Source organism: Trachurus trachurus, assembly GCF_905171665.1.
Source record: "Trachurus trachurus genome assembly, chromosome: 9".
Taxonomy (NCBI): Eukaryota; Metazoa; Chordata; class Actinopteri; order Carangiformes; family Carangidae; genus Trachurus; species Trachurus trachurus.
Window position 1 is genome coordinate 34,741,319 of NC_139895.1, and position 25,780 is coordinate 34,767,098.

The window sequence follows — 25,780 nt, forward strand, 5'->3', positions numbered from 1 at the left end:
ATCTATCTATCTATCTATCTATCTATCTATCTATCTATCTATCTATCTATCTATCTATCCATCCATCCATCCATCCATCCATCCATCCATCCATCCATTCTAGTATGTCTACTCAGTAATCAAGCTGATGATGTGATATTTTCCTGTATTTTCCTGCATGTATCTCAGGCGCATCCTCGTGTGAACGGGTTAAGAGCGTTTCTCCATCCGGGCCAGTAGGGGGCAGCAGCGGAGCGGCTCCCGGCAGCAGCCTCCTTGAAGCAGCGGGCTGGCTCTGTACAAGGTGCGGCAGAGGAAAAACAGAGACGGGACACCATCGCTAGCTAGCGGCTGGTGCGGTTGACGTTTATTTTTTTTTTAGTCCCCGTTTTCTCAACAAAAGCCAACATTGGATGTACATTTTTTTTAAACAAAAACTGTGACGTTTTAGTAGCTTAGTAGATTATCCAAAGCGTCAACGAGCAGCTAAACACAAGCAAGCAGGGTCACGTCAACATCTTTACCCTCGGCCGGAAAAAAAAACGAAGCTAACGTTAGGTAGCTAATGCTAGGACAGCTAGCGGGCTAGCTTTCACCAGTGTGAGATTTGACTTGAGTCGGTTTTAGTAACACCAGCGTCGCAATGGCTGATGTTGACAAGCTCAACATAGACAGTATCATCCAGCGTCTCTTAGAAGGTGAGTAAATGTTGAAATATTGCGGAAGAAAGGCTGCTTCGATTATTGGCGTGCTGTTTATGACAGGCGCTAACAGTGGACAGGCTGTGGTAAGTTAGCTTTACAGACGTCTGCTTTTAGTTAGTACCATGAGCCAGCCAATATTATACGTTATATATATCTGTGTCATACACGGTCAGCTGTCTATTATCGGTCTATGACTCGGGGATTGAAATGTGAGTGTACCTGAAGGGCATCCACTTGGTCACACATACACACACACACACACACACTAACACACAACATTGCGCATTCCGACGCATCAGATAGCTCATACAGTATATTCACGTTTCACCCCACATGAACTCAGTATAGCGACACTGTGCTTATTAGACAGCGCCAGTCTAGCTGTAGCCGTGTGCCGCCATTGTGTTTGCTGACCTTTTGTTTATGTTTTGTTGTTGCAGTCAGAGGAGCAAAGCCTGGCAAGAATGTGCAGCTGCAGGAGAATGAGATCCGTGGATTATGCCTCAAATCAAGGGAGATCTTTCTCAGTCAACCCATTCTGCTGGAGCTGGAGGCCCCTCTCAAGATTTGTGGTATGATGACTTAATGTACATAAAAAAAATGCGTGTGTATCTATCAGAAAGGAATACATCAATGATTAAGTCAAAGTATGTAGTCATTATGTAAGAATCATCTGTGGTTTCCAAATTTCTTCCGGGAGACGATGACAAATGATGACTCAGTAGATTAGTCCTTTAAACTTTATCCTTGTCCTCCAGGTGACATCCATGGGCAATACTATGACCTGCTGAGGCTTTTTGAGTATGGAGGCTTCCCCCCAGAGAGCAACTACCTGTTCCTGGGAGACTACGTGGACAGGGGGAAGCAGTCTCTGGAAACCATCTGTCTTCTGCTGGCCTACAAAATCAAATACCCCGAGAACTTCTTCCTGCTGAGGGGAAACCACGAGTGTGCTTCAATCAACAGAATATATGGCTTCTATGATGAGTGTGAGTAATATATGCTCAATGCAATGATTAAATGAAGTGTTCTGTACCATGACCACATCTTAGGTGTAACTAGCAGCAAAAAATAGACTGCTTAGTCTTCACACAGAGTCTGTATGACTAATGGAGATGTATGGGAAAAGTTTAGATGAGCTACAGCTTTGAAAGAAGTGCCCCTGTTACTTTGAGATACCGGTAATTGAAATCTACTTTGTTGTCTCAATGTTATAGGTAAAAGACGGTACAACATCAAACTCTGGAAGACCTTCACAGATTGTTTTAACTGCCTCCCTATTGCCGCCATTGTTGATGAGAAGATCTTTTGCTGCCATGGTGGTGGGTTTTGGTTTTCATACTATTCCTTTAATTTCTTCATTTACATTTTTAAAGGGATATTTCAACATTTTGGCCAATTGGCCCATTGCCATAATCCCTATAGTTTTAGCAGTAGGTTCATTACCTTTAATTGTCGGTGCAAGCTATTTTTAGAACAGTGGAGCTGCTCAGAGCTACGCTACGGAATCTAATGGGATTTCTTGGTTTCCGTTATTATCCCATAGTGTGGTGAATGTGCAGGTCACAACTTGTCCACCAGAGCGTTTTGGAGTTGTTTCTTGGTTTCTCTCACCAAACTCATTGTTTTGGAGTTGTTGGATTGTGTATTTGATGAGTTTGATGAAGGAAACCAAGAAATCCCATTAGCCTCCGCAGCATAGCTCTGAGCAGCTTGCAGCTCTGCTCCGCCATTCTAAAAATAGCTTGCACCGACAATTAAAGGTAACAAACTTACTCCTAAGACTAGAGGGATTATGGCAATGGGCCAATTTGCCAAAATATTGAAGTATCCCTTTAAAACGAATTCCACCATGGACTAGTTTTATGCAGAGTGTCCAAAGTAGTCTGCCTTTGACGTAAGCAGCTCTTATTTGTCCTTGAATAATGCTGGCTCTGCTGTTTGTCAGCTGATGTAGGCATCACCCATGCGTAATAGTCGTTGACCTCGATATCAGTGTGTTTATTTGTACTTTTCACTGGTGTTGTGTTTAGGACTGTCACCTGACCTTCAGTCCATGGAGCAGATCAGACGCATCATGCGCCCCACTGATGTGCCTGACCAGGGTCTGCTGTGCGATTTGCTCTGGTCTGACCCAGACAAGGATGTTTTGGGCTGGGGAGAGAACGACAGGGGCGTGTCGTTTACCTTTGGCTCAGAAGTGGTGGCCAAGTTCCTGCATAAGCACGATCTGGACCTCATCTGCCGTGCCCATCAGGTAATCTCATTGCCCTCCACCTCTGTAAACAGAAACACGACTGTGCAATGTGGCTGTGTACTGGCAGGTCACTGGACATGCTGATTGTCCTCCTGATACAAGGAACACAGGACATCACACACTGTCCAGGGAACTGTACATACAATGTGTACGCTAGATCAGGGGTTCTCAACTAGTCTCACTCTGGGACCCACATTTTCCCATGGTCATTAAGTCGCGACCCACTTTTATAGAATTCAAACCAAGATTTATTTTTTTTAAGCCTTTAAAAACTCATTTTGCTCTTTATTGAGCAAAGTGCATTTCAAGGCACATGAATGAAAGTGAGGAGGACCATGACAACTGCATGTACGGAAGTGAATAAAAAAATATCAAACTGCACAAAATGGAGACCAACAAAATGATATATTTGACTTCCAATGCATCTCTGCATTCAGAGCATATTCACAAAAGTGAATAAATATCAAATTGCACAAAATAAAGACCCACAAAACAAAACAAGATTCACTGCATTCAGGCCACATTAATAAGAAACTGATATCTTTGCATTCAGAGCAAATAATAAGAAACTGAGGAGGACCATTTCAACTGCATGTGTTCACGTGACGTGTGCCTTTCAATATAAGTTATTTTTCAAAATAACATGTCCAACATCAGATGTGCATTAAATATTATTTACTTTTTTGACCAGCTGTCCGCGACCCATCCAGAACGGGTCCGCGACCCACTTTTGGGTCCCGATCCACCAGTTGAGAACCACTGCGCTAGATGGTGGTTTTTAACCTTTTTGCTCAATAAAACAACCTCTCTCCTTGTTTATTTGAAAGAAATCAGAGACCAATACTGTTATTATGACCAAAGTCACTATTATTATCCACCAAGTCTCTTTTTCATCATTATTATGATCACCATTTATAGAATATATTATAACTGACTTACACACGCATACACACACCTAATTTCACATTTTATGTCAATGTAAGTCATCAATGCATGTTCACTGTATTGTCTGTCATGTTTTTTCCACAATAAAAGTAAAAAAAGAAAAAAAAGAAATCAGAGACCTGAAGGGAGATCAAATTTGTCTTAAAGGAAAAACAGAGACCTCAGATTCTGAGGCATAAACGTGTATTTACTACTCCTACTGTCTTCCTTGCAGGTCGTTGAGGATGGCTACGAATTCTTTGCCAAGAGGCAGCTCGTCACTTTGTTCTCAGCGCCCAACTATTGTGGCGAGTTTGATAATGCTGGTGCCATGATGAGTGTGGATGAGACCCTCATGTGCTCTTTTCAGGTGAGGTACCATTGGCTGTTGCATTAAGTATTTTAGGATCTGATTTACACCTCACTTTGACGCCCTTGTTGTAGTATCAATATTATTATAACCTTTATTTAACCAGGTTTGTCCCATTGAGATCCAAGATCTCTTTTGCGAGAGAGACCTGGCCAAGAATGGCAGCACATAAAGTTTCAACACATAGTCACATTAAGAGTACAAATAACAATTTAATTTACAAGATTAGTTAAATTAATTTATAAGATAAGTCAAAAAATAAAACATTTGCACTCCTGAAGCCTGGATGTAATGGAATTTATTGAATATTGTACAGTTGATGAACAATGACCTGTATACAAATTGGTTTGTACTAGCATACAAGGTATAAAAAATGAGTTACTAGTGGTAATTATGTTTTATCTTAAAAGATTATTTTCTTTGTAGATTTAAAGCCAATAGTTTAAACAGTTGAGTGATACCAAGGTCCAGTTTAAAGGCACAAAATGCAGATAAATTACTAATTACTCTAGATACAGTATTCATTAAAAATAACACAATAAAAAACTTGACCTTGCAGTTCCACCAACTGATATTGCTAATTGGGGTGCAGTTGTTTTAATGATCATCTTTAATCCTTATTTATAGTCCATCTGACATTTAATTGTTGTGATTAATCTCAAATGTAACACACCATTAAGAATAAACATTATAAATGTTCAAAATGTTCTCAATCCTATATTCTTCTGTGCTCTCAATATTTCTATCTGATTCAATATTTCAAAATCTGTGTTCCTTTTGTAGATCCTGAAACCAGCTGAGAAGAAAAAGCCCAACGGCAGCCGTCCTGTGACTCCACCACGTAACATGGTCACCAAGCAAGCCAAGAAATGAGGGGCCGTCTTGGGGGGTCCAAAGGCCGGAGTTTCACTCCTTTGTTCTGCTTTCGTCTTCTGCATTTGAAGGGTTGGTTATCCTTCATGCTGCCAATACTGAAAAGATATCCACTCCTACCCGATGAAAGCAAAATATTTTGTTGTTTTGTCCACAGGGGTAAATTGATATGTCACCATGAAAACCTCAGGTGTTTTGCACTCCATTTTGCAGCTAGTCTTTGCCACATATGACTGTTCAATCAGGAAAAATGTAACAATACGGCTACTTATGCACAGGAATGCCTTGTTTGAAGCTGTGCACAATTTTCCAGTTTGTTTCATGTCTTATTCATTTGTCATATGTTTTTCTCACTGTCAGTAATGGGTATTAATGACTATAACACCGATGGGGGAAGTCACAAACACCTGTTTACTTCTGTTAAACTTTATTTACAATTATTTTACAGTCCATGTCATAGAACATTGACTCTACACTGCATCATCACATTTTTAAACAAGTCTTGTGCTAAATTAAATGAATAAGAAAGCACTCTTGTAATGTCTAAATCTTTCTAATAAACTTTGAGTGTATTTTAGGGGGAAATTGGTATCTGGGAGTCATTTGTTTCTGCAACAATCACAGTAGAAACTTCAATGCTGAGGCGGTGTGCGGCACAGTGGTTAAAGCGGCCGCCCCATGTAGAGGCTGCAGTCCTCAACCAGGCGTCCCCGGTTCGAATCCCGCGTCGGACAGAACTTTCCTGCATGTCATTCCCCCTCTCTCTGCCTCCCCCTTTCCTGTCTATCTCACTGTGCTATCCAATAAAGGCAAAAAGGCCAAAAAATATACTTAAAAAGAAAAGAAACTTCAATGCTACATTCAGCTAATGATGGTTGGCCAAGGAAGCCTGATAACAAAGATACTCTATTTACCAAGAAGAGGGGCTCCCATTAGCCACCACCCACAAGGGGGAGACAGTATATAGTGCAAAAGGCCCCTCATAATTAGGACAGGGAAAGATCAATTGCCTTAGAGGTGTGGAAAAGAAAGAAATACTTTCATTTGTTTATTTATTTTTATTTTTATGACGCAATTTTATTCTGAAGTGTCAGGTTTATTTTTTTTGTTTTTTTTACAGTTCAGATTTTAGAATTTAATTTATCTACCAAATAATGTGTCTATCCATAAAATGTTCAGCGCGTGCATTTATCTACGATAATTAAGAGGGAAAAGTTGACTCTAGGCGACATTTCCTTATTAGGTAACGTAGATTGCGTAATGTTGTCTGACGTCAGAGCAGTCACAAGACCAGCGCCGCTCGGAGTGAGTGGAGCTTCACCGCGGCACCGCCACACTTTGTGTTATGTAGCGTCTCAAAGACACAACTGGCACCATGGCCACCGACAAACAACAGCCAGGGGAGTACCGGAGCCGACGAGGTGACCGTCATCTGTGAGTTTTTCTTCAGTTTCTACGGGCGCAGGATTAAAGCCGCCTCCTGGGGGCTGCTCTCCTCTCTCCGGCGGAGGGCATTGTCTGTGGCTGCGTGGCGGCTGTTGTTGTCGGCAGCAGCAGCGGCAGCAGCGTCGGTCTACTCTACCAGCTCCGCCGCTCGTCTCCAGCAGTAGCCTCGTTAGCAAGTTAGCAAGACAACACTGTGTGTCCACTACGACGACGACGCTAGGCTAGCAGGGCTGCTAGCTCGGCCGGTTTCGTGTGGTGGGAGCCGGCGTGTGGGTGATGTTGTCCGTGCTGTCCTACGGTCGACTGGTTGCCAGAGCTGTCCTCGGCGGACTTTCTCAAACAGACAGCCGCGACTACAGCCTGGTGACGGCCAGCTGCGGCTTCGGCAAGGACTTCCGTAAGGGCATCCTGAAGAAAGGGATGTGCTATGGGGACGACGCGTGCTTCATCGCCCGGCACAGATCCGCCGATGTTTTGGGTGAGTGTTTGATCCACATGTTGTAGATAAGAAAACATTAACCAAGCAGTGCGACATCCAACCAGTGTGAACCTGGCATTGACGTGAGCGAGAGGTCACAGGTCACAGCCTTTATCTGAATGGTGAAATTCCTGATAGGAGAGAGCACGTGTGACCAAATGCTTATTAATAATATAAATGATATAGAAAGCTCATGGAAAAGCTCTGTGCTTCAGTGTTTAATGTTTTGTTGATGTATAACTATCGATTACCTGCAACACCCAAATGCATTCTCTCTGACATGAGTTCATCCTTCACAACAAAAACAAGTCAAGCTTTCAAGTCTGCTTTACTGAGGGATGATTAAAATGACATGGCTCTCTTAAAAACAACCATCTCTACAGGACTGCAGCTCCAGTGAATGCCTCTTGCATGAGTTAGTCGAGACACGCGAGGAATCATTCAAACCAGGACATCCTCTCCAGTCGAGTTATTTTTGGGAGGTTCTGGAGGGCTGATGAGTTTCAAAGTTGTGCGTCTGTTGTGAGCAGGCCTGGTTCTCTGCTCTGGCACAGGCCGAGGAGACGCAGAGGGCCGTCCTTGTATGGTCAGTGGAGCAGATGCTGGCGTCCTGGGAGTAAGGAGACTAAAGTTTCCTTTCTCGGAAAATCCTGGACCTTATCAAAAGCTCTTATGGGAACAAGCCACTTGCTAATCTACAAATTGGAGCAAGTTTCCATAGAGAGATATATGAGGGCTTCACTTAGTGGTTTGGTCAATTTGGTTGATGGTTCTAGTTTTAAAAAAGAGAGAGATAATTCATCACATGTAGATGTAAAAAGGCACTGACTGAACTACATTAAATATGAAATAAGGTCTAGCAGTTTGTAATTATTCAAAATAACTGTAAATGTCTATAGATGACAGATACCATATGTGGTGTTATTAGAAATAAGTGAAATTAAATGAAAAGTCAAAGATGAACGACTTATTGATGCAGGTTGTGTCGTACACTCACAGACACTTCCTTCATTTCTTCAACTGTACTTTCTGTACTGGATGTCCTCTTTGCATCTTGGTAAACAGTGCCCTTTGTGTTTCTTTGTTGTGCAGCTGTGTGGTATTGTTCTTGTATCTCACTTGTGAAATCAGTCTGAGGAATGTCAGAAATGATTTGGTGTTTTTTTTTTTTTTTGTGCTCCAAACAGAATTGGTTTGGAGCAATAATTGTGCATACCGTAATTCAAAATGCAGAGATATTAGCACAGAAGCCTGTGTTTTTAAACTAACATCAATAGATGAAATGTGATTTCCACTCATTAAATCACCATCTGTCTTGTTCTTGTAGGTGTGGCGGACGGGGTAGGTGGATGGCGAGACTATGGCGTGGACCCGTCACAGTTTTCAGGTACACTGATGAAGACGTGCGAGAGGCTGGTGAAGGAGGGACGCTTTGTCCCCAGCAACCCCGTGGGAGTCCTCACGTCCAGCTACTACGAGCTGCTGCAGAACAAAGTGCCACTACTGGGTGAGTGACGCCTCAGGAGTTGATAGGGTTTCATTTCAATAAACATCCCAGCCTCCAACCAGTATACGCAAAAGCACTAATATGAATGGCACATGTCCACTGTCTGGTTGTAAGAGTCTCTCAGCTCTTTTTTTTTTTTACTGAAGCACTCATACTTAAAGGGATAGTTGAACAAGTTGGCAAAGTGGCCCATTGCCATTATCCCTATAGTTTTAGGAGTAGGTTCGTTACCTTTAATTGTCGGTGCAAGATATTTTTCGAACGGCGGAGCAGAGCCATGAGCTGCTCAGAGCTACGCTACGGAGGCTAATGGGATTTCTTGGTTTGGGTTCCCTTATCAAATTCATCAAATACACAATCCAACAACTCCAAAAAAATGAGTTTGATGAGGGAAACCAAGAAATCCCATGAGCCTCTGTAGCGTAGCTCTGAGCAGCTTGCGGCTCTGCTCCGCCGTTCTAAAAATAGCTTGCACTGACAATTAAAGGTAACAAACCTACTCCTAAAACTATAGGGATTATGGGAATGGGCCAATTTGCCAAAATGTTGAACTATCCCTTTAACACTTTCTCAAAAGACCCCAGACTGTGGTGCTCCTGGTTGTCCTACTCTCAGGTTCACCAAACTCATTCAGAGGCTCCTAAAAGCTGCGCTCCGCTGGACAGTGTGTGAAGGCATACCGTGCCTGGCCTGCCCCGTGAAACATTATGTTGTCCATGTGGTTTAGATCTGACTTTGTAATGTAGGACTAGGTTGTTTATTTCCATCTGTTCGGTTTAGTGGTGACTGGTTGGAGATTTTTGCATCATGACTCAGAGAACAGCCAGATCCCATTAAGAATCCCTGAGAATGCCCCAAGTCCCAACCTGCCCCAGCCCCGCGCTGTGTTCACTTCCAGAATCGCTTTCCTCCGTCGCACCACTTCCCCCGATAACGAAGCACGCACAAACGTGTAGCATCATCAGCCGAGGAGTGTTTTTACAAAACAGATCCGTCCCTGTGAGTTTCAGTACTTTTCCAATCCCGTTATCACATGCGGCGGCAGCGGGAGGGGGAAACAGCACTGCATTGTGCTGGTACTTCACGGCAGAGGGAATGTTCTTGAGGCGGGCAGAGTGTGTGTAATTGTTGCTGCTGGCGGGGAAAACAGAGACGGAGAGCGAGTGAGTCACAGTGCGTGAGGGGTTTCTGAAGGTTGATCCCAGAGAGCATATTTTGCCGTGCCAGATGAATCACCAGCAGGGTGTGGCCGCACGCTGTCCGCCCGGCCTCACTGGCTCACGTTTCCTCTCTGCCGCCTCCCAGATGGTGGAACTCAATAAATGATGAAAAGTTCTACGCCGATTGTGCCGTTTGGAGTTTGTGTATTCAGGCTTACCTCATTCACCAGCCTCTCAAACACACTGTAGATGGATATCTTTGCACAAACACAGAGTTATTTCTTTGGCTGTATAATTGTAGAAACTGTTTTTATTATGACTCCAGCTTTGTTTTGTTTTCATCCAGACATACGTACGTCTGAACATTCCCAGTTAAAATGTAAAATCTAAAGGGGAGATTAGAGCCTCTTCTCTCACAGCAGATATTGACACTATACAAAATGAAAAGCACCAATTTAAATAATGAAATGAGTGGTGGCTGAACTCTGTGTGGCTCCTTCAGCTGTTCACTGGGAGACCTACACAGACCTCAGCCATTGTTCATGTCTGTAGTAACATCTGTGCTCACACCTGGAATCACATGAAGAACATGACGTGTGCTGACAAAAAACATGTCTCTTAACATCTTGACAGTATGATCTGTTGTCCAGGGGCGTCTCTGTAGCAACACAACATTTACAATGCCGACAATGCACAACAGTGCTGTGACACCTTTGACCTTTTATCAAGCTATTATTCAGCTCCAGCTGATTTTCAGAATGATACAGTTGGCCATCAGATACAATTTCAATTAATTGTTATTTTAAAATGACTTATTCATGAATGTTCAGTGATGTTGTTACATACAGCTGATGACACAATGATGATTATACCTTATTTGCATTTTATTTTTAGGATATTTTCAGCCTTTGCATTGAAATTAAATGTCAAGAAATGCGTGTGTGTGCAGGTAGCAGCACGGCCTGCATCGTGGTGTTGGACCGGCAGAGACACCGGCTGCACACGGCCAACCTGGGAGACTCGGGCTTCCTTGTGGTCCGGGGAGGGGAGGTGGTCCACCGCTCAGACGAGCAGCAGCACTACTTCAACACACCCTTCCAGCTGTCCATTGCCCCCCCGGGGGCCGAGGGGGCCGTCCTCAGTGACAGGTGAGACCCAGTGCAGGGCCGCACCTTTTGCATCTGCTGCATCCACCTCTGAAAGGGCCTGGGTGGGCGAGGGAGGGGGGAAGGGGAAAGGTTGAGGTGGATGTATGTGCTTAATAGTTAAAGGGATAGTTCAACATTTTGGCAAATTGGCCCATTGCCATAATCCCTATAGTCATAGCAGTAGGTTCGTTACCTGTAATTGTCGGTGCAAGCTATTTTTAGAACGGCGGAGCAGAGCCGCGAGCTGCTAAGAGCTACGTTACGAGCTATGTCCACGAGAGCGTTTTGGAGTTGTCAGATTGTGTATTTGATGAGGGAAACCAAGAAATCCCATTAGCCTCCGTAGCATAGCTCTGAGCAGCTTGCGGCTCTGCTCCACCATTCTAAAATTAGCTTGCACTGACAATTAAAGGTAAGGGATTATGGCAATGGTCCAAAATGTTGAACTATCCCTTTAATGGAACAGTTAATAAAGTGGAGCTCATGCATGTGTTCTGTGCAGCAGATGTGGTAAAGCCCAACACATCCTGATAACAATACAGATCACATGCTCGCATAACAAAGGCGCTTAGCCTGAATAAACTGCTGTGCGGCGCCCGCCTCCCTCACAGGCTGCAGGGTTCACTGAATTAGCCACCGTGCTGTTTGGAGCTGTGGTATCGGGGAGGGCGGGGGGGCGGGGGGCCACGTGCTGCTGTGTCTCGTTGGTGTGGTGTGCCAAGCAGGCAGCACCGTAGATGTCAGCCGAGTGCAGGCCAGGCGCTGGATGTTTGCCCAGCTCTCCCTCTCACCCGGGTCAAAGTCTGTGTGGGCTGATGGGCAAACTGAAGAGTCCACAGCCAATGGAGATGGAGCAGCAGCAGCAGCAGCAGCAGCAGCAGCAGCAGCAGCAGCAGCAGCAGGGCTCAGCCAGCTTTTCACTTGTTCAGTCTTGAATCACGCTGATTATTTTGAGCCTTGCTCCCAAACTGACGGCAGATGAACCTGAACTACTGTACATGTAGGATACACGGCAGTGTTTTATTTTCATTTCTTGTAAATGTTCCACTAGTTGCTTTAATATAGCTCTTGAATTATGCTTACTGTGTATCAGGGTGTTTTAGTGTTTTCATTTAAAGGCAGACTTATATGTTATTCATATAGGTGAAGGATTTACATTGATTTACACAACAGCAGATTAAGCTCTCAATCTCTCAAGATTAAGCTCTCAAACTCACTTGAGAGAGTTAAACAGGTCCCTAAGGTTATTTTTCCAAACCCTTAAATTTAAATTTCTCCTAGCATGTAACAAGTGCTCAGATCATAAGAGGAAAGCTGCCGTAACGGGCGTGTCTACCAGGACTAGTGGCTTGAGGAAGTGGGATGGATGTCTGGATGCAGGCAGTACAGGGATCTAACAACATACTAACTGTATATGACTCTGTAGTTCATCACCATGTCTACATTTGCCATTGTAAACAAGCCGTTTTACGTAATACACTAGAGCTGATTTTCATAGATGGTTATCAGCCAGAGTGCAGCTCCTGCTTCTGTGGGGATGGTTGCTCCTGTGATGATACTGCAGATAATCTTGCAGCTGTGTGCTGCTTACAGGTGAATATTAAGGCTGTGGTTTCCCTGGCAGGCGGTGTTTAAGTGGCGCTGCAGTGTGGCGGAGATCTACATTCCCCTCACATGGCCCCAGAACAGAAAAAAATCAGACATTTCAGAGCTAAGAGGGTGTAATTATCCGAAGTGTCTCCGCTTGGCATTTGAGAGCGGGCTCAGACTCATGGATGTGGATGATGAATCCAAACACAGAGGGCTCTTTCAGTCCAGTTACACATGCCGTGCAATGTATGTGCAGGAACATTTGCTGCTAATGTCACATGCTCTTGTCTTGTGCATCAGTCTCAGTCAGTCAGTGTGTGTACATCTACCTGTGCCAGGAAAACCTTCACAGTTATTTTTTTGGTGTGAACTGCAATGTCAGCCACAACAGAGTCACAGCAGAGGACAGCACGGGCTGTTCCTGTGCTCAGGGTGTCCAGACAGTTTGTAATGAAAAGCATTCACACTGGCTGGACACTGTGCATCTTCCAAGAAGCGAACTCGACACTTACAGACCCACTTGGTTCCCTTCCTGTATGTATTTGTAGCAGCCACCATCATAATGGCAGCGCCCTTTACTGGACCCGAGTGTCCTTTCCAAAACCCCCATGTGATGGTTCCTCGAATTTATCCCCGCCCCAGCATGTGATGACTCTTCTGTAGCCAAGATGAAACAGTAGCCTCTCAGTACATTTTCCCACCAGGTGGAGTAATCTGCTGTAATGGCTGAGTATTCACCAAGAAGAGGAGAGGCCGGGGCCGGAGGTGCAGATTTATTTATGAGGTCAGACAGGACTAATTCCCTGTATGTGAGGTAAAACTGGAGAGGAAGAGGAGGGAGGAGGGAAACGGCTTTAAACAGGACTTTTTCCTGCTGCAGCCATGGACTCGGTGATGCTGCTTAGTTTGTATTTTCATGCGGCCCATTGGGCTTTTTATATCCGGCCATTCAAATACTGGTACAAAATTGTCCAAATTATAGCAAAGAAAAAAAAGGTGACCAACAACACTGCTCCCACTGAAACCAAATGTAATTTGAATGTAGTTTTCTTTTACTTGTAGATAATGGTTTTAATTAACACTCTCCATTCGATACTGGTTCGCCCGTCCGTCAAATGATAAAACTCATTGTGGCCCCTGAGCCAAAAGGTTCACACATCCCATGCATGGCTCTCTGGCTGACTGTCCTGCCTCTGTGCCCTCAGCCCTGACGCAGCAGAGAGCTCTTCCTTCGACGTCCAGCTGGGCGACATCATCCTCACGGCCACCGACGGACTCTTTGACAACATGCCTGACTACATGATCCTGCAAGAGTTGAAGAAGCTCAAGGCAAGTCTCACGTTGGTTGGTTGGTTGGTTGGTTGGTGGGAGTGGAGTTAGAGATGTGTCTGGAACACACACCTAATACCTGCTTTGTTTTTCTCCTCAGAACACAAACTATGAGAGCATCCAGCAGACGGCTCGCAGCATCGCAGAGCAGGCCCATGTCCTGGCATACGACCCCAACTACATGTCGCCTTTCGCACAGTTTGCCTGTGACAATGGTCTGAATGTAAGAGGTGGGTGTCCTTTTTTATTTCAGAGCCTCATTAAACACATAATATGAGTGTTTCCTGTTTTTCTGATTGGCCCCATTTTAACGGGACGCTGCTCTTTCTGCAGGAGGAAAGCCAGACGACATCACAGTGCTGCTGTCCATAGTAGCAGAGTACACCGACTAGAGTCTGTGTGGAGCTGTGGCAGGGGCAGGGGGGGCATCTGCACTCTGCAGCTGACGGACTGCTTTGATTCCTGCTGGCCAGGATGAAGGACTAATGACAGATGTTTCCCCCCCACCCCTTGCATTTCGCTGGTACTAGTCCGCCTCAACTGCCAGCCGACCATCACCCCGTGTCCCCTCCAAAAAAAAAAAAAAAACCTCCCACATGCCCACGTCTGTGTGATGGTGCACAACATCAGAGAGGTTGTGAATAAAGAGCAGTGGAGCAGAGGGGTGGCGCGTCCTCTTGGCCGGGGCTGCAGCGTTGGCATCTTTGTGCTCAGTGGATAATCCCATTGCCCGGGATAAGCAGCTGCCGGGCATGTCGGAGATGACGAGGACAAGTCGTGTCTCTCCGACGGCCGGTCCGGGGGCAGGGAGGAAGTGGAGTTTTGAAAAAAAAAAAAAAAATGGGGCAGATGAAGCCAGACGGGAGACACGAGTCTGTTAGAGCGGCCGACCAATGAGCCGCCAGAAGGGGAAAGAGACGGTCCTCCAGTAGAGTCAAGAAGGGAAGTGCTCAGGAAATGGCAGCATTTGGGCTCGGTGAGCGGGCTACCTTGTGCAAGCGGATGTTCGACAAAGAGCCTGGAACTGTGTGCGTGGGTGCAGGGAGCAGATGACAGATATGAAGATAGGACTGTGTGCTGTCCTGGGATGTTTTGATGAGTTACTTTGCAAAAAAAAATTGAAAAAAAAAAGAGTGTATGTGACATTTGTACATGTGTGGTTAGTCGGGTCGATCCAATACGATGTCAAACAGAAGAGCGGCAGCTGCCTTTTCCAAACCGTGCACACATTTTGTTACTTCATGGGAAGAAAATCTTTTTTAGTTCAAATGCTTCTCAAGATTTTGTGTCAAACTGATGTCCTCCCTTTAATCTCACAGCTGCTGCTGCTACAGTCATGATTGTGATGCGTGTATGTGTGTGAATGTGTTTGGTTGATGAATGCACTAATGTGCTTGTCAGTGTGTCTATGGGTTGTGTGCAGTCAGTGTGTGTGTGTGTGTGTGTGTGTGAAATGGATGTGAAGGCTACTTCTTTATATCCACTGCTGAATTTGGCCGGCTGAATTGGTCTCTGCAGCCTTAAACGCACAAGCTTAACAAGCATATCTGAAAGGAAAAAAAAGAAGCTCAACACAGTGGATGCTGGTCAGATGACCAAATGTATTTTTGTAACTTCTTTGTTCGGTGGGATTGTTGAATTCTTTGGATTAATCGCCACAGCTTTAGAAACCGTTGTTCACAATCGAGAGTTTCCTTCTCTCCTCTCGCTCCCCTTCTGCAGTCACATCCATCAGTCAGGTCGCTGCAGCTCTCTAGTGAAAAACGCTCTCTGTGTTTCCATTACATCACGACACATTTGCACTCTGCAGTAGCCGTTCCCCTCACAGCTCACGTTCTCTTCTTCCCCAAGATGCAGATGTGGCCTGATGTTCTGATGATGTGCCTTGTATCGGGTGTCGTCGGTAGCGACAGAAACGTCCATCATTCATTCGCCCAAACGCCCGACTTCACATGTGCGTCAGGCACGGAGCTGTACAGCCTGAAACCGTTTAGCAGCCATACACAGACAGAACAGCTTTCCCATCATGCCTTGCTGTTTCATCTGAGGCATGTTCACCCTTTTCTGTGCTTCTCTGCTGTCAGCCAGGAGCCGTAGGAATAGCGACAAAGCCATCCCATGCTCTGAGTTCCTCACATCACTGTTTACAATCTGCACTGTCCAACAGACCGTCTCCCTGCTTCACACTGGAGGGCTGCGGTGTCAGGTGTCACAGAGGAGCGCTGGATTGGTCAAAATGTGAGTTTAGAAGTATTCCAGCACTGAGGACAATCTAAACAGCCTTAACTATGTTACAAAGCAATTCTCCCAGTCACATGGTCACAACCACTGTCGGCTCCGTGCTCCCTGACACTCTCCCCTGTCGTCTCCCATCAACTTCACCCTCCTACTTTGTTACAACCACATCAGTGTGTGTGTGTGTGTGTATTCATACATACACACATGTATCAGATCTAAGCTCTGTGAAGACACGTTTTAAAATCTGTACAATATATAAATAAAGGGTATAGTATTTATTATCCTGCTGTGTTGGATGTTTTGTTTTCTCCACAGGTGCAGACTGCTGTTTCCCATCACGACTATCAGACCTAATCTGCATTCAGGCCCAGAGATAATACTTTAGAACGCTGTGTACGATTTGTGTGTGAACTCCCACATTCCTCCTGACTGACGCTCGTCAACAGCTGGAATCTGACGGATCCGCTGCTGTTACTCAACACTCCGTGTTATTATTGCTGTTGTTTTTGTCAATGGCATCATTACAGCTATACATCACTGTTATTATCCTTATAAAACCAGTCTGACAGTGCTCAGATACAACAGCATACACTGCTGTTCCTTCTCTCTCCCCCCAGCTGGTCGAGGCCGCCCACACTGAGTCTGCTGCTCTTGAAGGTTTCTTCCTGTCAAAAGGGAGTTTTTCTTCTCCACTGTAGCCAAGTGCTTGTTCATGGAGGGATGGATCTGGTTTTCTCTCTACTAACACAGTATTATGTGATGTTATTACACAACAACATTCCCTGGGTGAATCATGCATGTTATGATCTGGCACAATGTGAACACAACCGAACACAACAGACAGGTGTGGCATCTTCAAGCTGAGGTCATGTTTTCACAGACAAGACCAAACCAAAGTATTTCCCACAAAAATTGCCGGAACATGTTAGTTGATGTGTTTTTTTGTTTTTTTTATTAAAGTCTCTTTATAAATACATTCCCTTGAATTTCATCTGAACACTGTGAGGAAACTTAACACAGTGAAAACAGTCAAAACAGGCAAAGCAAGATTTTAGCTGTAAAAATCTTCAAACTGAACAAAAACTAAAAATGCAAACTCCATTAAAAAAAAAATATATATATATATATATATATTAATTTATGAACTGAACCATAATCATAAATCACTGTGACTGCTGTGGCCTACTTTTGGCAGCAGCACAACAAGTGAAGATGAGAAGCGAGCGGCGGCAGCTCTCCTCTCAGAGCGTGGGGCTTCTTGTTAAGTCGTCTTCCACATCCTCCTCCGTGTCACTGTAACGTGCCAGAACAGGCAACATGGCAGCACCAGCGTCCCCGTCCTGCTCCGAGGACAGGGCCCTGAACAGGAGGGAGCAGAGCTACAGGAGGAACAGACCACACGTCAGTCTACGCTTAAAGAAACATCTAACCACTGAGTTGCCATTTTTATTTTTTGTTGTTACTAGATTTTACTGCTATAAAGGAAACGATGGCTGAAGGGAAACAAGGTTGACCAGATGGTATTCATCTCCATTCGATGATGGTGTGAAATGAAACCAGTTTGATCAAGAAAAATAGCTTGGGGCTCTGCTGTGACTCAACAACAAAATAATTCATTACATCCCATCTCTCACATCTGGTGTCACCTTCCTCGTCTTCTTCAGTCACACCTCTTACTGCGAGGTGTTATGGCAGTGTGGGCAGACTTCCCAGTAAGTTCAAGAACAACCCTTCGAGCACTTTGGCACTTCACGAAGCCAAGCAACCCGTCAAAACCCCAGGGAACGAATAAAGGTCACATGGAGTTCCTGGTGAAAATGCAAAAAAACTGACAGGAAGCTCTGGTTACCGTGGAGGAGGCAGGAGTGGAGGCGACGCTGGCGCACAGTTGTTCAGGTACACAGAGTTCGTCATAGATGTGAGGTGAGAGCAGCAGAGCGGGAGGGGGGACGACGGGGCTGCCCAGGCTGGACGGGATGAGCTCCATCTCATCGGGAGCATCCTGATCCTGTGGCTCTCCATCTCCACAACCTTCTTCTTCTTCTTCACACACATCCATGGGCAGAGCAGCAGCGTCTGCACAGCTGGAAGCACAAGCGACACACACATCTCTGTGGAAAACTGTCCATGATTCCACCAACCACAGCAGAAAGTTAGACATAACATGACATGTGAGGTGTTGGTTAGATTCCATGTCTGATGGTGGTAAATATGAATGTACAGTGCCTTGCAGAAGTATTCATACCCCTTGAACTTTTCCACATTTTATCACGTTACAGCCACAAACTTAAAGGGATAGTTCAACATTTTGGCAAATTGGCCCACTGCCATAATCCCTATAGTCATAGCAGTAGGTCCGTTACCTTTATTTGTCGGTGCAAGCTATTTTATTTTATTTATTTTATTTTATTTTAGAACATAATGAATATTCACCCTCATAAAGACATTGTTGAACACAATGTGTGGCACTTGAACTGATAGTGAAAGTAGACTTCAGCACGCCGGTATGAGCAAACAACAAAAACAGTTCCACGCATGTAACCACACATCACGTCCTGGCTCTGAGAGGAGCCAACAGACCAGAGGTCTGAAGAGGAACAAGGCAGGAAGGAGAACAAAGAGCTATTTGGTTTCTAAGTCTCTCAGGTTTCATTGCTGTGGTTCACAAGGCCGTGAGACAGAAACACACTGTATAGTATACATTCAGAAACATCCTGAGTGATTGATGGCAAAGCTGAAACTGAAAGTCAAAGGGTGAGGGGCCTCTGGATTCCAGAGCAGTGGGGACAGGAGCGCTGACAGAGTGTCTGCTCATCAGGTCAGCGACGCCTCTGCAGACTCCCAGCAGTGCACACAAGCAAACTGAAGCACAAGAGACCCAGATGTTCAACAGGACAACTAGGACTGAGGTGACAAAGACGCGCCATTACAACAGTGTGAGTTACAGTCAGCAGAGCAGGACAGAGCAGACTAACTGGCCGGCGTAGCGGAGATGAGGGGATTACAGCACGTCACGGCGACAGGCTTCTAACCCCAACCCCGCGTGTCCTGAGCCTGGCCTATTTATCTCTGTTACAGACACAAGGCTGGCTGCTGTAACACTACGCGCTCTTAGCCGGCTAAAAACAGCCATCCAGGGCGAAAACCGCCGCGACTGCAGCCAGGAGAGAAGCTCAGGTAGAGCCCCCGTGGGAAGATTCAATTATGCTCCCTCTAACGAGAAACTGGGCCTACAAAGACTTGAGACGTGACAGGGACACTGCCTGCTCAAAGACAATAACAGGAAAATAAATCTCAGCCTCTCTGCAGACAGGATTAAAAAACAGTGTGACCAGACGGCATGTTGTGGTGCTTTGTGTTACCTGGCTGCACGGGGGGCCGGGGTCCCTACGGGCTGAGAGGAGTCCCTCTTTTCAGAGTCAGTCAGAGTTGCCAGCACCACGGTGGCCTCCACCACCATGTCCTCCACGGAGAAACACACCGGCCTGCAGAGGGGCATCGAAAACACACTGACACACACGTCTGACAGAGACGGAAACCTAAAAACTGACTGATTAGACAAAAATGGTGGACTGAATTTCAAGGTAGATGTTGGAGAGCCACTCTTTCAGTTCAGTTCAGACAATTGTATTTATCCGGCAATTCATGTGTAGCTTTCCCAGTGCGCATTTGCTCACAAATCAGACAGTCAACACAAAGAGAAACTGTCAAAAAAAACATTCAAGAACTACATAAATACATATACAAGATGTAGAGATGAAGCAAGATGAGACAAGAAGCAGATACTACAAAACTGACATTGGTCTCTTGGCTTTAGACCAGTGGTTCCCAACCTTTTTTGGCTCATGACCCCATTTTGACATCACAAATTTCTGGCTACCCCGCAATCACGTGACTACACATGATCACGGCCGTCACTCAGATATTTTTATATGCTGCATTTTATTTGAACTTGATTTATATTTGAGAAAGTGGAAGTATCGAATAGAGTTGTTTAAGATTGTGTGGTGTTTTTATCATATTTTTTAAAAGAATAATGATCAGTAAAGAAAATATATTTTCATCAGAATTCAATTAGGCATTCAATTCAATCAATCAGGCCTACTAGACATTTCAGGCGACCCCACATGGGGTCCCAACCCCAAGGTTGGAAAACACTGCTTTAGACACTTAAGTTTAGACACCTACTTTCCTGCAGCACCAAAGTGGAGCATCACTGGGAGACAGTGTGACTCTGCAAAGGACAGAAAACCCTGAGAAAACCGAGCAGCAGAGAGTCAGTGAGGAGACATTCAATACACGACTGTAGCATCTATAGCTGGTAACTTTGAGAGCAAAGTGTTGTGACATGTGCACAATGGTCAGGCTAAAAAGAAGAAAAACAAAACATCAATGCTCGAGTAAATCAAGGCCATCTTAAACTTAAAGCCAGGTTTCTAATCCACCCAAACCCGATTTTCCAAAACCGACACAAATAAGACTCCTAGGCTGGTTAATGAGGAGCCTCGCAGCAGGGTGTCCAAGAAACATTCCAGGATATTAGGGACAAGACCTGCAAGTGTTAATACAGGTCAAGTCTCATTAACTGGACTAACACAAAGACCGTTTATCCAAATTTCCAAATGGTCAACCAAGTTCTTTTTGCTTTCTTTTCTGAGCTCAGACGGCAGACACCAAAAAACAAACCGCTCTGGATTAATGAGGACGCCATTCTGGAAATGACATTATTCTTCACTTCTCTTCTGTTTTCGCCGTTACTCTGAATATAAACTGTCTAAGAGTTTGACTCCAGCCCTTAAATGCAAACACATTTCTGCTTGGAAGTGAAAGCTGCACACCCATAATTCCTGGAACTCATAACCTCAATTACTTCTCCTATGTAGTAGTTTCACATGCGTCACTTCGGTCACAGTATCTTTGCTAGTAAGATGAGTCACAGAACCGAGGGGAAGGTTCACATGGAAACGACACAGAGAGCAGTGTGCAGAGGCCTCAGGACGCTCGAGTATCCAGACTACAGGACCAGAAATATGACCTGTCGAGGTGAAATGCACACACTCTGCATACACACACATAATATTCTCTGGAGACAAGATGAAGGGGTGTCCAAAAATACCCTCATTACCCTCAGCTCCTTCAGACAGAAGGTTATGTCCGAGTTCACTCCGACCTGAAAGTGGTCAAACTCGTCCGGGTGTAAGGACATCTCGGTGTACATCATCTTCATGTGATCTGTGGCAGAAGTAAATCCGGTCAAATAGTATTTTTAGTGTTTGTTCCAACGGGATTGAAGAGTTTAATATGCAGTGTTTGAATTCGAGGTTGTGAACCGTCAGCTCTCTGAGCTGAGTGGTGTTGTCCTGGGTCTGGACCTAATTACAGCCCGTGTGTTATCTCACCGTGTCCGTCCTCATAGTAATTTCTCAGACCGACTCCCAGAGGAGTCACAGACAGAGTGACTTCCTCCTGCGACACTGGGAAATGCATCACCATATCACCCAGCAGCCTGCAGAGAGACAAAACAAACAAAATGCAAACCCTGGCAGAATCCAAGCAGAGAGCCTGGCTTTAATGCTGTGTTAATGATGGATGATGGTTTTCCAAATATTATACACTTGAGGCATTATTGTTTATGTCCTTGTCAGCCTGGTTCATTAACCTGAACTGCACTGAACCAAGGGTGTATGTTGGTGTATATTCAGTGGACTGGACAGAGTCAGCTTAGAGTACTGAAACACTGTGAACACTACACTACACTGAATGCAGCTGGCAGCTACCATGCGCCTCATTAATTTTACAGTACATTCACCAGTCGTGAAAAGAAGAGGTTAGAAGAAGATTCACTCAAGTCTTCAGAGAGATAAGATTTTGTTGAGGTAAAGAGGAAGGATGTTAATAAATCAAAAGGCCCTTATGCATTTGTTTTGGTATTGTCCAGATGTTGTTCTTTTTTGGCACCAGGTAGCACTTTGGTTATTTGACCAAGGTCTTGTTTTGTCATTATCCCCCATTAATATATTAGTTGGGGTTTTCATGAAGGACAAAATATGCTGTCCTGCTTGGGAAAGCCTTCATATTTAATAGTCAAGGACAGCTTAAGTTGAGATATTTTATACTGTTCATCAAACACCATTATTTGCTAACAAAGATACTGCCAAAAAACAAGAAAAATAGTGCAGCGATAAAAAAGATGGTAAGTTTTGGCAATAACAAAAACTTGGGATGAAGAGTGAATTACTTAATCATTTATTTATCTGAGTTATGATATGAATTAATGGTGCATGTATGAAAAGTTGAGAGATATGTAATATGCACATATTTGATTATATGTTTTGATCTATTGTCGTTAGATGTATGTAATACATGTTGGTTTATGTTTGTTATTTTTTTTTAAAAATCAAAAGGATGCTGTTTATTCACAGGGATGTGCCTTCCAATTTGTAAAGGACGTACAGGCTCTAACTTGATAACAGGCGGTGTTATGGCAGCACTAACCTGGCCTGTGCCTTCAGCACGTTGGGACAAAGGTGTGAGGCAAACACTGCCTGGAGAGGCTCACTCTCATGGAAGTGGAGGTTGTGGGTCTTGGTGATGCCTGTGACACAGAGAGGATATTTACTGCACACCGCCACCAAGTGTTGACAGTGTGAACTACAGCAGCTGCAGCAGAGCGTTCACAGAGCAGAGGTCATTCTGATAGGAGAAAACCCAACACTTATAGAGATTCTACACAGGCTTTTATAAAAAGGAAAGAAAAAACATCAGGTTTCTGGATATCCTGATTGTTTTCTTTACACACAGTGATTTTATGGTACAAAATGTAATGTCACCTACCATGTCTGCAGAAAAACTGGACTACCACTCGGTCACTAGGAGTGCTGATTGAAATATGACATCGTTCCACGTTACGCTCAATGGAAGTCATGCATCGGAAAAGTGGCAGCACAGACTTTAAGAAAAACAGTGATATTTTCAACAGGATTGTCACAATTGTATTTACACTGGTTTAGCAGTTAAGTAAATACCATAGTAAATTCTCTCAGTTTTCATGCACTACCATCTCAACTCACACTCAACTCATCCTCAAAAACTACTATTTGCCCTGTAGAGTGAGCTGAGATGTCACTTCAAGCTCTGAACCAAATGAATAACTAATATGAAACAGATACCTTCATGATCAGTTTGCATTTGATGCTTTCACTGTCCTGCTCTGATCCTGATCCCAGGCTGTAGTGCTGGAAGAACAGCGGTGGGAAGAGGAAGCAGGCGTACGCAGAGTGAGCAGAGTTCACAGATCTCAAAGCCAGCTGTAAGACACAGAGACTCAGTTTAGATGCTGTTACCTGAGACAGAGAGAGAGACCGCTGCTGCCAGGGACACTACAAAACCCTTTTGAACAATCACAGAGGATGGACCATGTATCAGTGTTATTGCTCCAAACAGGACCACGTGTGTTGCTACTTCCATGGTTAAAGTGAAGAACATGTGTTGGTATAATCATCCCCAAAGGCTTTTATTCCCAGTAGGAGCTGCTGCTGCTCAGTGCTCACCCCTTTACTCATGGGGTCCAACCACAGCTCCTCTCCCACCCGTGCCAGCGCCTGGACAGCTTTTCCAAAAACTGCAACACAACAAGGTGTCACCAGAATTTCAGGCCAGTGACATGCTACTGTCCACATGTGTTAATGAACACCACCAGTCAAAAGTTTGGACTTTGTAGGGGTTGGCACACCCCTGTTTTCTGGCCTCCTGTTGGTCACAGACTCACAAATGTGACATCAAAATGATCATCTTATTGAGCTGCACTTATCTAATATGTTAAAACATCTAAAAATGACTCACTTTTTTATGCAGTGAAATGGACCACAAAGCCCACATATACCAATACTGTAATTCCAGTGATTCTATATAGGCCTTAATGTAAATAATCTGCATCCACCCCACACAGCAAATATAAAACACAGTGAGATGGAAAGAAATAAAAATACAAAGAGGTGATATGCTATATTTAAGAATACATTATATGTTCATTGAATATTTTCTCTTTAAAAAAAAAAAGCTCAAATCATTTACTGTTTGATGTTCTGTGTACGTGTTATTTTGTTCGTGGCCTTAAATGCCCTGTTTTAGTGTTATACATGCATATACATGCTATCTTCTTAAATTTGAATATATTAGAATTAAATTTCCAATTTATTATTATATTGGTTGCTTCATCCATTCATTTTTACATTGTGCCAACCAACCCCACGAAGTGTGCCAACCAACCCCGTGTCGGGGCTGGTTGGCACAAGTGCGCAGCATGATTTTATTCATAAATAAATTGATTTTAGAATATAACTGTGGACATTGAAATGTGTTTAGTTAAAGCTGACACCTTAACCATTCATTTAATGCTGGTTTAAATATTCTCACATAAATGATGCCAGAGTGCTATGGCAAAGAGTGAAAAGTGTGCCAACCAACCCCGGTCTCCCCTACTTGGTCATTCAATGGTTTTTATTTTATGACATTCTATTTAAACTGAAGACATCAAAACTATGAAGGGACACACACGGAGTTATGTAGTAATCAAAAGTGTTAAACAAAGCAGAATATCTTTTATATTTTTCAAAAGTAGCCACCCTTTGCTTTGATGGCAGGTTTTTGGACAATTTTTATTCAGTCACCTGGACTGGTTTTCCAACAGTCTTGAAGGAGTTCAGAAGAGCTGAGCTCTTGTTGGCTGTTTTACCTTGTGGTCCAACTCATCCCAAACCATCTCAGCTGGGTTTAGGTCAGGTGACAAAACACTTTTTTGTTCACTAAATGAGTTCCTTCATAGTTTTAATGTCTTCAGTATGAATCCACAATGCAGAAAGTGATAAAAAAATAACTAACTAACTAACTAACTAACTAAATAAATAAAGACCATGGAATAAGAAGGTGTGTTGGTCATGAAGTCATAGTTCGTGTTAAATTGTTTCTATTTAGCCAGAAAAACCTTCTTTATACAGTCTATGAGAAAAACTTGCTAGTAGCTAAATTAAGCTACATTAGCCAAGCTAGCACCTGATTTGATTATTAATAACTGTTTTTAAATAAATTAATGTGACCTGCTTTAACTTTGAAAATATTTTTGACTTTACATTTCCCCTTAAAACTAATATCACTTGTTAATAAATGGACAGTCTTCTTCAGTTTTACCTTTGACACCGTTTCCTTCGACGACACACTTCATATTTGTTGACGCTAAGTAAACAGATGCTAATACTCTGACTTGCTAATTAGCTTCATACATGTGATATGAGGCTCCAACCCTAATATAATACATCCATGCTCCAACCCCGCTCCAACCAGCCGACCACTGGCTACACCGTGTATCCCTGCGTGTTGGCTGAAGGAGGGGGTCGAACAGGGCCCCAGTCTCTCCAGCCAAAGTCAAGCAACGTGAATATGGCTGTTTTATGTGGCAGAATGATGATGAACATGTTAGAGACACACTAATACATGTGAATAAGTTACTGGAGCAGTAATAAAAAATAAATGTAGGCCTAATGAATAGGATTTACCATTCATATTGGAAATATAGGCCTACCATTCAGAACCTGCCACAAGACCTAAATTAAAACAAAAAAACATATTGATTCCAATGCTGTTTCCAATAAAATGCACTCAAGTTCTCTTACAAGATGTAAAGTTTAAGTCTAATTAATAACATGTAGCTATATTAGCCTGGATGCTGTATAAATACATTCTGACTGATAGGACACAGTGACAACAGAATAGAGTCATTCA

The 25,780-nt window shown here is 43.9% G+C and overlaps 3 protein-coding genes across 3 annotated transcripts; 2 read left to right on the plus strand and 1 right to left on the minus strand.

Annotated features, from left to right (window-relative positions):
* The first annotated feature begins 257 nt into the window (after positions 1-257).
* Positions 258-6,038, plus strand: LOC310991424 (serine/threonine-protein phosphatase PP1-gamma catalytic subunit A). The gene is made up of 7 exons (XM_083979121.1): positions 258-677; positions 1,124-1,255; positions 1,442-1,672; positions 1,901-2,005; positions 2,717-2,940; positions 4,100-4,234; positions 5,018-6,038. Exons 1-7 carry the CDS (start codon positions 623-625, stop codon positions 5,105-5,107), a joined length of 972 nt encoding a protein of 323 aa, XP_083835247.1. The 5' UTR covers positions 258-622; the 3' UTR covers positions 5,108-6,038.
* Positions 6,039-6,191: 153 nt separating this feature from the next.
* Positions 6,192-16,284, plus strand: pptc7a (protein phosphatase targeting COQ7 a). The gene is made up of 6 exons (XM_083979122.1): positions 6,192-7,031; positions 8,359-8,538; positions 10,648-10,846; positions 13,642-13,765; positions 13,866-13,995; positions 14,099-16,284. Exons 1-6 carry the CDS (start codon positions 6,830-6,832, stop codon positions 14,155-14,157), a joined length of 894 nt encoding a protein of 297 aa, XP_083835248.1. The 5' UTR covers positions 6,192-6,829; the 3' UTR covers positions 14,158-16,284.
* An 876-nt stretch (positions 16,285-17,160) lies between these two features.
* rad9b (RAD9 checkpoint clamp component B) lies at positions 17,161-25,223 on the minus strand (the record flags this gene model as incomplete). Its single annotated transcript, XM_083979297.1, has 11 exons — positions 17,161-17,382; positions 17,853-18,087; positions 19,366-19,488; positions 20,192-20,256; positions 21,129-21,235; positions 21,403-21,509; positions 22,499-22,598; positions 22,838-22,952; positions 23,173-23,310; positions 23,554-23,624; positions 25,190-25,223. The coding sequence occupies 11 exons, from the start codon at positions 25,221-25,223 to the stop codon at positions 17,245-17,247; spliced, it is 1,233 nt and encodes a 410-aa protein (XP_083835423.1). The 3' UTR covers positions 17,161-17,244.
* Between the last annotated feature and the right edge of the window lie 557 nt (positions 25,224-25,780).